Source organism: Vipera ursinii (assembly GCF_947247035.1).
Source record: "Vipera ursinii genome assembly, chromosome: 3".
NCBI classification, from domain to species: Eukaryota; Metazoa; Chordata; class Lepidosauria; order Squamata; family Viperidae; genus Vipera; species Vipera ursinii.
Window position 1 is genome coordinate 6,555,188 of NC_139516.1, and position 13,536 is coordinate 6,568,723.

Genomic DNA, 13,536 nt, shown 5'->3' on the forward strand with positions numbered 1-13,536 from the left:
GTACACATACACAACATATTTAAAACATACTATATACAACATATGCATAGACCTACACCCTACTGTCAACAGCCCACTTGAGTATCCAAATAAAGATCCAGGATCCTTATAATTTCTGAAAAGCTTATTGCTTATTGAATACACCCCATGGTATGGTATGGCGAGGTAAAACGAACTCTAAAAGTCCCAAGGCATTAGGTCATAGTCTTAAAACAATGATTTTCCTAGTCAAACCCCCAAGCTTCCACGTAGCTCAGGTAAACAAGTTTTCTTTGTTATGGGAACCATCTGCCTTCTTCTTCACACCTGTTAAGATGTCCTTGAAAAGGTTTCAGACTCTGGACACTCACAGGCTTCAGTGGAACTGGAGAAGTTTCGTTTCTCTAACTAACCCCTTCGTAATCATTACCTTCCCCCTGGGCCCCCTTACTCTAATGGCAAGATGCAACGACAAGGCTCGTGGCTGCCACCTTTTCACTCCTAACACCTACCTTATAGATGCCTAGAAACTTAATGAAATGTATTCTGAGATTCCTCTTCTCCGACTTGGCGACCCTAGAGATGCATGGGCCTCCTTGTCCCATTGCTGCCATCACTAGCCAGATTGTCCGAAATTGATGGTTGGTTGGTTGGTTGATAGATCGGTGCTCTCATCTTTGACTCCTAGGGACCACACGCAGGTAGTCCTCTACTTGCATCCACAGCCGAGGCCACCATTTCTGTTCCTAAGCAAGGCGGTTGCTAAAACAGTCAGACTCAGTTTTACGGTCTTTTTTGCCACAGTTGTTGAAACAAAAATACTGCGGTTGTTATGAGACTCCTGCAGTCTTTTATGTGAACCCGGCTTCCCCCTTGACTTTGCTTGTTAGAAGGTCGCAAAAGGGGATCATGTGACCCCAGAAACACGGCTGCCATCCTACGTATGAGCCAGTTGCCAAGCATCTGAATTTTGATCATGTGACCGTGGGGGATGCTGCCACGGTCGTAAGTGTTGGAAAAACGGTTTTAAGTCAACTTTTTCCAGTGCAACTTCAAACGGACACTAAACAAATGGTCATATGTTGAGGACTACCTGTATTTTGTCCCTCTCCTTTGGCATCCTATTATTTCTTTAAGAAAAGTCTTGGAATGTTCTCCTTGTTACGTGGGATTGGCTGCGACAGAGGTGCCTGTTCGTGCTCATCCTTGTGATGCCATCTTTGTATCTTAAGAGATAAGATACTTGTAAGACGGGGCTGGCACAACCTGTAACACGGAGTTTGCAATGCTCTTAGGCCACTGCTTCCCAAATTTACCTGGGTCAATTATCCCAAATTGGATAACACTGTTTTGTATTTGTGTGTGTGTGTGTATGTGTGTGTGTAACAATACACAAAGCCATTACCCATCACCACAAAAAACCTTTTTAACAGACTTAAAAGATTGCCGCACAAGACCCCCAGGTACGTATTCCTGTCAAGTTGAAAATTGACGAAATTACCAATGGCACCTTGTTAAAGAGATGTAAAGAAGGGTCTTGTTTTTTTATAATGCAGGTGGTCCTCAAGTTACGGTCATTTATTTAGTGACCGATCGACATTACAAGGGTGCTGACATAACCACTGGTCTTTGAAGTTTGATAACACCGGGGTAATGAAAGAAAAGGTTTGGGGACCCCCTTGCCATAGACCAGGGATCTTCAGACTTGGCCCTTTTATGACTTGTGGACTTCAACTCCCATAATTCCTCTGTCAGCATGCCTGGCTGAGGAATTCTGGGAGTTGAAGTCCACAAGTCATAAAAGGGACTAGTTTGAAGACCTCTGCCATAGACAGTACTTGGCAGAAACTCCCAATATTTTAAACCTCTGTCTTTCAATGACCCAGAGCATTCAAGACCCTGCTAAGATTTGGGATTGGAATGGATCTGCAAGAATGCTTGAACTAGGGTGAGATTTAGCATAAGAGCTAGGTTCTAAGTTTGTGGGGATGCAAAACACTAGCATCCTTTGACATTTGAGAGCAACGTGAAGTTTAGAGTGATTTTTATTTTGAAAAATTAAAGTGGTACTTTATGTGTTGGAGCTCAACACCACTTGATGGTCCCCTCCAACACTGGCAATTTACCTTGGTACCTCCAAGCCTTCTTGGACTCCTATTGTGTTTTCCCGAAAGTAAGGCCTACACCAACAATAAGCCCTAGCTTGATTTTTAGGGGTAGGCCTAATATAAGCCCTATCCCAAAAATAAGCCCTAGTTTGGGGGCAAGGCACACACTTAAAAATCAAGTTAGGCTGGGGGTGTGGGTGCGGATCTGCCCTATGTGCCCCGCACCCACTTACCTCACAGCCAGGCTTTTCCTCGCCGGCCCACTTCTTCTAAGGCCTCTTTTGCAGCCAGGCCTGCATTTCTCAGTCAACAGGGCTTTCCGGAAGGCCTGTGCAGCCAAGAACCGAGCTACGGATTCAATCTGTAGCTCGGTTCTGCAAGATCTCAGCAGTCGAGCACCGAGCTAAGGATTGAATCCATAGCTTGGTACTTGGCTGCTTAGGCCTTCTAGAAAGGCCTGACTGCAAAATGCAGGCCCGAATGCAGCTGCAGAACTTCGCCCCCAGAAGAAGTGGACTGGCTGGGTGGGGCTGTCGGTGCCGGAGGTGAGGTAAGGCCTACCCTGAAAATAAGACCTGGTGCTTCTTTTGGAGGCAAAAAAGTCTGGATCTTATTTTCGGGAAAACAGGGTACTACTTACATGTAGTCCTCGACTTACAACAATTCATTTAGTGACCAAAGTTACAGCAGCATTGAAAAAAAGTTACTAATGGCCCAGTATTCAAACTTAACAAAGATAGCAGCATCCCCCACAGTCACGTGATTAAAATTTGGGTGTTTGGCAACCAGCATGTATTTAGGACGGTTGTAATGTCCTCCGGCGGTCATCTGGTCGCCATTTGCTAACCTTCCTAACCGACATCCAACAAGCAAAGTCAACGGGAGAAGCCGGATTTGCTTAACAACAGTGTGCATCACTTAACAACTGCAGTGATTTGCTTAATAACCATGGCAGAAGAAAATGGGGCACAACTTACTTGGCAATTGTCTTGCTTAGGAATGGAAATTTTGGGTTCAATTGTGGTCGTACATCAAGGACTATAACGGAATCTAGAAAAGCTGTCCCAAGTTGCTATAAAAAAAACCAAGGTTGGGGTTTGTCTGTGGAGATTCTCAGCCATCCAGGCCATAGTTATCCCAAAGGTGCTTTTTTCAGGAGGCAACTGGACTTCCTTGTTTTTCTTTGAAGATGTTTCGTTTCTCATCCAAGAAGCTTCTTCGGCTCTGACTGGATGGTGGGGGAAAGGAAGGATTTATACTCCTTGCAGACAGCTGGTCATTTGCATCCTTTAGAGAGCCATTGAGGACACCTGGAGGTTTATTACCTGTGTTGTCAGGGTCACCTGAGTGGTGCAAACAGTAGTGTTTTGTAATGAGTAGTGACCCTGGGGACACAGATATACCTCCAGGTGTCCTCAACGGCTCTCTTAAAACGATGCAAATGACCAGCTCTCTGCAAGGAGTATAAATCCTTCCATTCCGCACCATCCAGTCAGAGCCGAAGAAGCTTCTTGGATGAGAAGCGAAACGTCTCCAAAGAAAAAACAAGAAAATCAAGTTGCCTCCTGAAAAAAGCACCTTTGGGACAAGGATGGGGTTAATTGAAGTTTCTTTCTGACGCTTCTCAAAGAGGCATCCTCTTTTCTGCAAATCCTTCCCTTCCATGGATCCTCATCTTTCCTCTCTGATTTCCAAGGCCAGGTCTGTCTTCCTTTCGGAGAACCCCCCCCCCTTTTTCCCCAAACCTGACCTGACCTTGTTTTGAAGGGTTGGCAAGAGAGGGGCTGCTTTAACTCCCTCCCTCCCCTCCCTGTCATTTCCCAGGGCGCTTCGCCGTACGCGACATGCGGCAGACGGTGGCGGTGGGCGTGATCAAGAACGTGGAGAAGAAGAGCGGCGGGGCTGGCAAGGTCACCAAGTCGGCACAGAAAGCTCAGAAGGCTGGCAAATGAATCGTGGGTGCCCCGTGCCTCGCCCAGCACCCGTCGCCCCGACCCGGATGCCGTCATCTTCCCCCCGAGGCGCATGTCTACACATCGGCTTGTAAAAGTTTGTACGTGAACGACTGGATGCTCACCATTAAGGTCCAGTGGAAGTTCTTTAAAAGGAAAAGCATGTCCCAGCGTTCGTGAGCCTTCGTGTTCAATTTTACCAATAAAACTGGTACAACATCCCGTTCCCGCAGCATCCTGGCGTCCTCTGTTTTGCCTGTAATGTCCGTAGGCAGAGGGAGAGGTTTAGCTCCTTAGGTGGCGTCTTTTGCCGCTGGTTCTTCTTTTGGAGGTTGCGTTCACACAGCACCCTTAATAAAGGAAGCACTAAGAACACGCTCATCCACACTGACAGGGCAAGCCACCTATAGATAAGCAGAGAACACAGCCCACTCCCTACTAGCACTGAGGATGTTCCCTAGTTTGGTAATGAAACATCTACAAGAAAACAACCAAGCTCAGAGAGCACCAAGGACCCCACAGTTCTCTTCCTCCTCCTCCTCCTCCTCCTCCTCCTCCTCCTCCTCAATTCCACACACCCCACTCCCTTCTAGCACTGATGATGTTACCTAATTGGGTAAGGAAATGTTTGCAAGTAAAACAACCAAACTCAGAGAACACTTAAGGACCCCACAGTTTTCCTCCTCCTCCTCAACTCCACACACCCCAATCCCCTCTACTTCTGATGATGTTACCTAATTGGGTAATGAAATATCTGCAGGAAAAAAAGCCAAGCTTAGAGTGTATTAAGAACCCCAGAGTCGTCATCGTCGTCGTCGTCGTCGTCGTCCTCCTCCTCCTCCTCCTCCTCCTCCTCCTCCTCCAATACCCCACTCCCTTCTAGCTCTGATGATGTTACCTAATTTGGGTAATGAAATGTTTTCAAGTAAAACAACCAAGCACACACAGCTCCCAATTAGGTAACATCAGTGCTAGAAAGAAGTGGGGCTTGTGGGGGGGGAGGACTGTGGGTCATAGTCCTCCCCCTTCTCTTCCCCCATAACCCTCACTCCCTGTAGTCAGGTGATGAAACATCTGCAGGGGGAAAAAATCACGCTTGGAGAGCACCAAGGACTTCACAATTCAACCCTGAGCTACGAATATTCTCTTCCACTGGTACCCTTAATCTCAATCCTGGGCTTGCCCAATTTTATTTATCTATTTATTTATTAAATTTACTTGCCATCCATCTCACCGCTGGAGCGACTCTGAGTGGCTGACTCAAAATATATATTTGAAGGCTAAGCTCACCCAGAATGTAGGTTTGCACATCCAGTTAGAATGCAAACATGCCAAGGAAGCTAATAGCCTCCTTCGAAGTGTCTTGCGGGGGGAAGGGTCAAAAAAGTTCCAAGATGGTGGCTAAAACAGCGTGTGAAAAGGGGCAGGGCTTCCATCACCTGCTGGTGGCTATCATCTGGGCCAGGGGTCTTCAGGCGTGGCCCTTTTATGACTTAAAAGGGCCAAGTGTGAAGACCCCTGATCTGGACATTTTAAGTTTTCCCTGCAGACATCTGAATCCTTAACTGATTGATTCCTTATTGGTCAATGTCAACTCACAGCCACCATGTAGGTTTTTCTCTAGAACAGATGTCTCCAAACTTGGCAACTGGTGGACTTTTAACTCCCACAATTCCATGGGTTGGCTGTGGAATTCTGGGAGTTGAAGTCCACAAGTCTTCCATGTTGCCAGGTTTGGAGACCTCTTTTCTAGTTGTGCCCTCACAACCCCAATGAACTCCAGTGTTTACGAGAGCTAAAATGTATCCTCTCAGCGTTCACTGATTTGGGTACCCCAGATTAGGGTGTTCAGACAATACATTCTGCTTCCTCTTTTTGACCCAGAGAAGTACATCATGCAAACAAGGGTGTGTGTGTGTGTGTGTGTGTGTGTGTGTGTGTGTGTGTCTGTCTGTCTGTCTGTCTGTCTGTCTGTCTCTTATCCCTAGACCAGGGGTAGGCAACCTTGGCTCTTTTATGACTCATGGACTTCAACTCCCAGAATTCCTGAGCCAGCATGGCTGGCTCAGGAATTCTGGGAGTTGAAGTCCATGAGTCATAAAAGAGCCAAGGTTGCCTACCCCTGCCCTAGACACACATGGGAATGACCTATGAATAAGTGGAATGACTCATCTCCAGAAATCTCGGATGCTCCATTGCTGGAGGTTTTCAGGAAGTGATTGGACAACCATTTGGAATGGTAGAGGGATTCCTGCTTGAGCAGAGGGTTGGACTAGACTAGAGGACCTCCAAGGTCCCTTTTAGCTCTGTTATTCCGTATTCTGACATTCATAAATTAGAAATGCTACCCAAGTCCCCAACGCTTTAAGGCCAGGCTGTCTTCTGCCTACTCTGAAGGTCAAGAGGAGTCTAGGAAACCTGAGAATCCGTTCCACCATCTGCTAGAGAAGATGACACGTGGCTGGGATCCTCCCCCTGGAATATCCAGATAGTGAAGCTTCTTCCTAAAGTGAAAGGTAAGGTGTCTCTCAAAAGGTTTTAAAAGTCTGCACAAAACTGGGAAGACGGCATCAGAAGCCTGAGGCAAGCTGCTTTCCGAACCTCTTACGTGTCTGTGAGCATTCAAAGTTACAGTAATTAAAAGTTACGTTACAGAATAGAGCTGCAACCTCCTGCACAAGCAAGAGACCGTATGCCAGGGCTCTTCAAACTTGGCCCTTTAATGACTTGTGGACTTCAACTCCCAGAATTCCTCAGCCAGGCAGTGGAATTGGATATGTCTGTCCTCTAGTCCAGTGATGGCGAATCTTTTAGAGACCGAGTGCCCAAGCTGCAACCCAAAACCCACTTATGTACCGGTGGGTGTCGGGTGGGCGTGGCCCATTGGGTGGGCGTGGCCCATTGGGTGGGCGTGGCTGCAGTGGTAAGGGCAGACTGGGTGGGACTAAAAAGTTCAATCAATCAATTCCAACTTTGTGAGATCTTTCCCCCCCCCCCGCAAGAAGTTGAAATTGATTGATTGATTGAACCTTTTTTTTTTGCACACAGCGGCAGAGGCCTAAAGCGAAAAGGTTTTATAAAACCCAGCTGAAGGCCTAGGACTGGGGCGATGGAGTGCGTGCCCACAGAGAGGACTCTGCATGCCACCTGTGGCACACGTGCCATAGGTTCGCCACCACGGCTCTAATCTAATGAAGAGAAGGATAAGGGGGGCATGACAGCAGTCTTCCAGTATCTCAGGGGCTACCACAAAGAAGAGGGAGTCAAGCTATTCTCCAAAGCACCTGAAGGCCGAACAAGAAGCAACGGATGGAAACTAATCAAGGAGAGAAGCAACCTGGAACTAAGGAGGAATTTCCTGACAGTGAGAACAATTAACCAGTGGAACAACCTGCCTCCAGAAACTGTGAATGCTCCAACACTGGAAGATTTTAAGAAAAGGCTGGACAGCCATTTGTCTGAAATGGTTTAGGGTTTCCTGCCTGAGCAGGTTTTTTTTTTTTATTTTAATCCCATTTATATCCCGCCCTTCTCCGAAGACTCAGGCCGGCTTACAATCTAAGCACAAATCAATGTACTTAGCAATAGCCTTCATTCTATGTATATGCCTGTTTATTAGGGCTTTCACCCCCCCCCAGCGGCATTGGACTAGATGATCTCCAAGGTTCCTTCCAACTTATTACTATTACTATGATGGACTGATTACAGATAATCCTCAACTTATAACCACAACTGAGCCCAGAATTTCTGTTGCTAAGTGAGACCCTTGTTAGGTGAATTTTGCTCCATTTTATGACCTTTCGTGCCACAGTTGTTAAGTGAATCACTGCCGTTGTTAAGTTAGTAACACAGTTGTTAAGTGAATCTGGCTTCCCCATTGTCTTTGCTTGTCAGAAGGTCGCAAAAGTGGATCGCATGATCCCCAGGACACTTTAACCGTCATAAATGCGAGTCAGTTGCCAAGTGTCTGAATTTAGATCACATGCCCACGGGGATGCTGCCACGGTCGTTAAGTGTGGAAAACGGTCACAAGACACTGTTCAGTGCCTTTGTAACTTTTGAACGGTCACTAAATGTGTTGTTGTAAGTCAAGGACTACCTGTATACGCCATCAAGTGGGTGCTGACTCTTAACAAGATAGATTTTCTTTTTTTTTAAAAAAATATGTAATGTTTTTCATAGAAAATAGAAATCAAAATGAAAAGAAAGAAACTAGAAAGAAACTGAAGTTAAGAAATGGTGATTTCCAATCTTAGATCTTTACCCTCTTAGATATTAGCAAGTCCCTGCAGACCCGCATTTCATCCACGACTTTCTTAATCTTCAAATCCCTAAATCATCAAGGCCTTTTTAAAATCCCTTCAGCAAAACCTCCGTAGAGGTTTCCAATCTTTCAGAAAAGTTGTATTGTTTCTTCTCTTTTCTTTTTTTCCTGACGAAACAGGTGAATTTTGCCATGTAAGCAATGTCTGACATTTTCCCCATGCCATTCCTCCATTGTGGGAAATTCATTGTTCTTCCATCACTGGACACACAATTGTCTTTGTGTCCTTTTTTACTGGTGTGTTGTGTGAAGTCTCCCAAATGAAGTTAGTGTGCAGCTTAATGCTTCCCACTAACTCCCAAAATAGGTTAACTTAGTAACCTAATTAAGCATGCCATGCAAATCCATTGTTTGCTTGTCTCTCTCTCTCTCTCTCTCTCTCTCTCTCTCTTTGTGTGTGTGTGTGTGTGTGTGTGTGTGTGTGTGTGTGTGTGTGAGAGAGAGAGAGAGAGAGAGAGAGAGATGCTTTTTAGTTGTTGATTACAATACAACTCAATAGCTCCATCTTGTGGTTAGGAAAAGGAATTTGACCTGCCACAACTCTAGTGAATTCTTCCAGCTTTTTCTAAACTGGCATCTTCCAGTGCTGATGATCTATTCCAAGGATAGGCCACCTTGACTCTTTTATGACTCGTGGACTTCAACTCCCAGAATTCCTGAGCCAGCCATGCTGAGGGAAAAGGGAAAGGTTTCCAAGCTGAGCCATGCTGGCTCAGGAATTCTGGGAGCTGAAGTCCACGAGTCATAAAGGAGCCAAGGTTGCCTACCCCTGGTCTATTCCATTGATGCACCCATTGCATCAAGTTATGGGTCCTTCAGGTCCTAAAGCCACCAGAATAGAATAGAATAGAATAGAATAGAATAGAATAGAATAGAATAGAATAGAATAGAATAGAATAGAATAGAATAGAATAGAATAGAATAGAATAGAATAGAATAGAATAGAATATATGGAATGGAATGGAATGGAATGGAATAGAATAGAATAGAATAGAATATATGGAATGGAACGGAACGGAATGGAATGGAACAGAACAGAACAGAATAAATGCAGAACTTAGCTTTGGCTAAGGGAGACATGATAGAAATCTTCCAGTATCTGAGGGGCTGCCACAAGGCAGAGGGGGCCAGGTTGTTCACCAAAGCACCAGAGGGAAGGATGAGAAACAACGGTTGGAAACTGATCAAGGACAGAAGCAACCTAGAATTAAGGAGAAACTTCCTGACAGTGAGGACAATGAACCAGTGAAACAGCTTGCCCCCAGAAATTATGAGCGCTCCATTGCTGGAGGTTTTCAAGAAGAGACTGCACAATCACCTGTCTGAGATGGTATAGGTTCTCCTGATTGAGCAGGGGGCTGGACTAGAAGATCTCCAAGGTCCCTTTCAGATTCTATTCTATTCTATTCTATTCTATTCTATTCTATTCTATTCTATTCTATTCTATTCTATTCTATTCTAGTCTAGTCTAGTCTAGTCTATGCTATGCTATGCTATGCTATGCTATGCTATGCTATGCTATGCTATGCTATGCTATGCTATGCTATGCTATGCTATGCTATGCTATGCTATGCTATGCTATTTCTATGCTATGCTAAAGGAACCAGAATGATGGGAACTGAAGCCGTTCTCTTGGGGCAAGAGGGGAAAACCCCCCACTGAATAAGATGAGCAAAGTGAGACTTGATGAAGACAGTAGCTTTTTCTTTTCTTTTCCACAGGGAGATCAGCTCCATTTCTCAACTTTCTGGGTTTTTAGACAAAGACCTTTTCATTTCCTTGGACTTTTTCAACGGCTCTTTCATGCTTAACGGAATTTGTTTCCAGCCGCTTTTCTCTGCCTTTCCTGGCTTCCTCGTCTGAGGCCGCTTTCAGTCCATGCATCCTTTTAAGGGCACAGATCTGCCCATGGTGGGTCCTTTCAGCTGATGGCACTTCGACGTTTCTCCGGTGGAAGAGCCACTTTAAAACAAATATGTTGCAGGATAGGCTAGAAATTCTACTTTGTTGTTATTGTTCAGTTTGCCAAGTCGTGTCTGATTTGTTTAGCAGACTTCAAAGTGAGGGTGGCACTGGAAAAAGTGACTTACGACCGTTTTTCACACAACTGTTGCAGCATCCCTGTGGTTGTGGTGATCTAGATCCAGATGCTTGGTGTTCTGTACCAGCCTGCTACCGGCCCTGCAGAAAAGGCAGGGACAACCCCTTTACAAACGGCAAGATGCTGGAATTAAGCCTGCCAAATTTATTAACATAAAACAGAGCAAGACAAGACACCAACCATGAAACAGGAGCTATGAAACAGGAACTAATCAAGCGGTTGCCTTCAGCAAACCAGCCCTCCCACGCATTCCCCTTTTATACAGTTCAGGGCGTGGCTTCTCTCTGCCTCCTTCCGAGGTGCCCCATTGCCTTCCTCTGTTTACTCCTGATTGATTGCCTCCTGCGTCGGGCTTCCTTGAACAGGGCCAGCTGTGGGTCATCTTCATCCACGCTGTCAGGCTGACACAGCTGGGTCTCCGTCGTGACCAGGTGGGAGGGGCCTGGCTGAGGGCTCTCATCAGCAAGATCTTCAACCCCCTCAGCAAGCTCTTCAACACCCCCCTCCTCCTCTGAGTCGTCCGAACCAACTGCCGAACCCACAGGCTGACCCTGAATCACAACACTTGGCAGCTGACTCATATTTATGATGCTTGCAGTGTCCTGGGGTCACGTGATCCCCTTTTTGTAACCTTCTGAGGAGCAAAATTAAGGGGGAGGCCAGGTTTACTCAACCATGTTATTAGCCTGGTTTAGTCCCATTTTACGACCTTTCTTGACACAGTTGTTAAGTGAACCTCTGCAGTTGTGAAGTTTGTAACCTGGGTTGTTAAATGAAACTGGCTTCCTCGTTGACTTTGCTTGTCAGAAGTTTACAAAAAGGGATCACGTGACCCCAGGACACAGCCACCGTTATAAGTATGAGTCAGTTGCCAAGTGTTTGAATTTTGATCATGTGACCAGGGGGATGTTGCAACGGTCATAAGTGTGATAAATGGTCAAAAGTCCCTTTTCCCAGTGCCGCTGTAACTTTGAATGGTCACTAACTGAACTGTTATAAGACGAGGACTATCTGTACCATTTGAAGTTTCCAGGTAGGGGATATTTATAGAGAAAGAAGTTCTATGTGTTTTGAAGTGTTTATCTTTAGCAAATTACTTTGAGGGCACCAACTAATCCAACTAGCCAACTCAAACCCAAACCTTAAAAGGTTTTGTCTTGTTTGCTATTCTTTCGAAATAATAATAATAATAATACTAATACTACTAATACTACTAATACTAATACTAATAATAATAATAATAATAATAATAATAATAATAATAATAATAATAATAATAATAATTTAATTTCTATACCGCCCTTCTCCCGAAGGACTCAGGGCGGTGTACAGGGCAATACAATAAAATACAACATACAAAAATTAAAAAAATATTAAATATTACAGCCTAATTTAATACAATTAATACAATAACATTAAAATACCCCTAAACCCATCAGACCAGGCTGGCTTGTTCAAATAAATATGTTTTTAGGTCACGTCGGAAGGAGCGAAGGTCAGGAGCCATCCGGAGCTCCACCGGTAAACGGTTCCACAGGTCTGGCGCGCCCACAGAGAACGCCCTCCCCCTGGGGGCCGCCAGTCGACACTCTTTGACCAATGGCACCCTAAGGGGGCCCTCTCTGTGGGAACGCACTGGACGAAGGGAAGTTGATGCCGGCCGCAGGTGCTCCCGTAAGTAACCCGGACCCATGCCATTTAGGGCTTTATAGGTCGTAACCAGCACCTTGAATCTTACCCGGAGGACAACCGGAAGCCAATGCAGCTCGCGGAGTAGAGGTGTTACATGGGAGTGTCGGGACACCCCCACCACAACTCGCGCGGCTGCATTCTGCACCAGTTGGATCCTCCGAGTAGTCTTCAAGGGCAGCCCCATGTAGAGAGCGTTGCAGTAGTCCAAACGGGAGGTCACGAGTGCATGAGTGACTGTGCGCAAGGCATCCCGGTCCAGATAGGGCCGCAAGTGGCGCACCAGGCGAACCTGGGCGAAGGCCCCCCTAGTCACAGCTCCTATATGATCTTCCAAAGAGAGCTGTGAGTCTAGGAGGACACCCAAGTTGCAAGCCCTATCTACAGGGGGTAATATCTCACCCCCCATAGTTAACGATGCACTTTTCACCTGAAAAACTATTTAGGCTGGCAGTGAAATGATCTTTGCTATTGCACATGTCATCTTGACTTACAACCATCCTTTTTGTGACTGTTCAAAATTACAATGGCACTGAAAAATGGGTTTTATGACCATTTCTCACACGGTTTTTTTAAATTTTTTTACTTATGACCATTGCAGCAGCCCCATGGTCACGTAATCAAAATTTGTAGGCTTGGCAACTGTCTCCTAACCCAGATTGTTGGGGGCAATTAAGCTGACTTTGTAATAATGCCGCTTGGGGTGTGTGTGAAAGCCCTAATAAGCAGGCATATACATAGAATGAAGGCTACTGCTAAGTTTGTAAGCCGCCATGAGTCTTTGGAGAAGGGCGGGATATAAATGGAATTTTTTAAAAAAATATGACCACTGTAATGTCCAGGGGCCATGTGATCCCCTTTTGTGACTTTCTTACAAGCAAAGTCAGTGAGGAAGCCAAACTCATTTAACAACCAAGTTGCTAACTTAATAACTTCAGCGATTCATTTTTTAAAAAAGAAAGGTCATAAAATGGGGCAAAACTCACTTAACCGCTGTCTCGTTTAGTGACATAAATTTTGGGATGCAATTGTGGTCAGACTTTCGAGGAATATTGGTACCTCTTTTGTTTGCCTATTGACAGGTCAAGTTGTTGATCCAAGCTGGTCACAGGCAGTTCCTGAATAAAATGATCCTTGAATCTAAAATTCTTCTCACGCCATCTCAACAGAAGGCACGTTTCGTTTCTGGGCTGCTTCTGATTGGCAGGAACTTCTAAAATATTCATCAGGACCCTGAGAATATGGAAGCTATTTGTAGCCATGCTGAGCTGGGGCAATTTGATCCTCCATCGTCCTTTTTACTGGGAAAGCAGATACTATTGACAAGGTGAAGAAGCAAAAATGCTTCATGAAGAGCAGTGATTTTTTTTTAGCAAGGGAGCC

General features: G+C 45.3%; 1 protein-coding gene across 1 annotated transcript in view; it reads left to right on the forward strand.

The window, feature by feature from the left end:
- EEF1A2 (eukaryotic translation elongation factor 1 alpha 2) overlaps nucleotides 1–4,266 on the forward strand; it is a 29,472-nt gene extending 25,206 nt beyond the window's left edge. The window contains exon 8 of the mRNA XM_083360917.1: nucleotides 3,912–4,266. Coding sequence (XP_083217043.1) covers nucleotides 3,912–4,039 — 128 coding nt within the window. The 3' untranslated portion in view covers nucleotides 4,040–4,266. The remainder of the gene's footprint in view (nucleotides 1–3,911) is intronic.
- The last annotated feature ends 9,270 nt before the right edge of the window (nucleotides 4,267–13,536 follow it).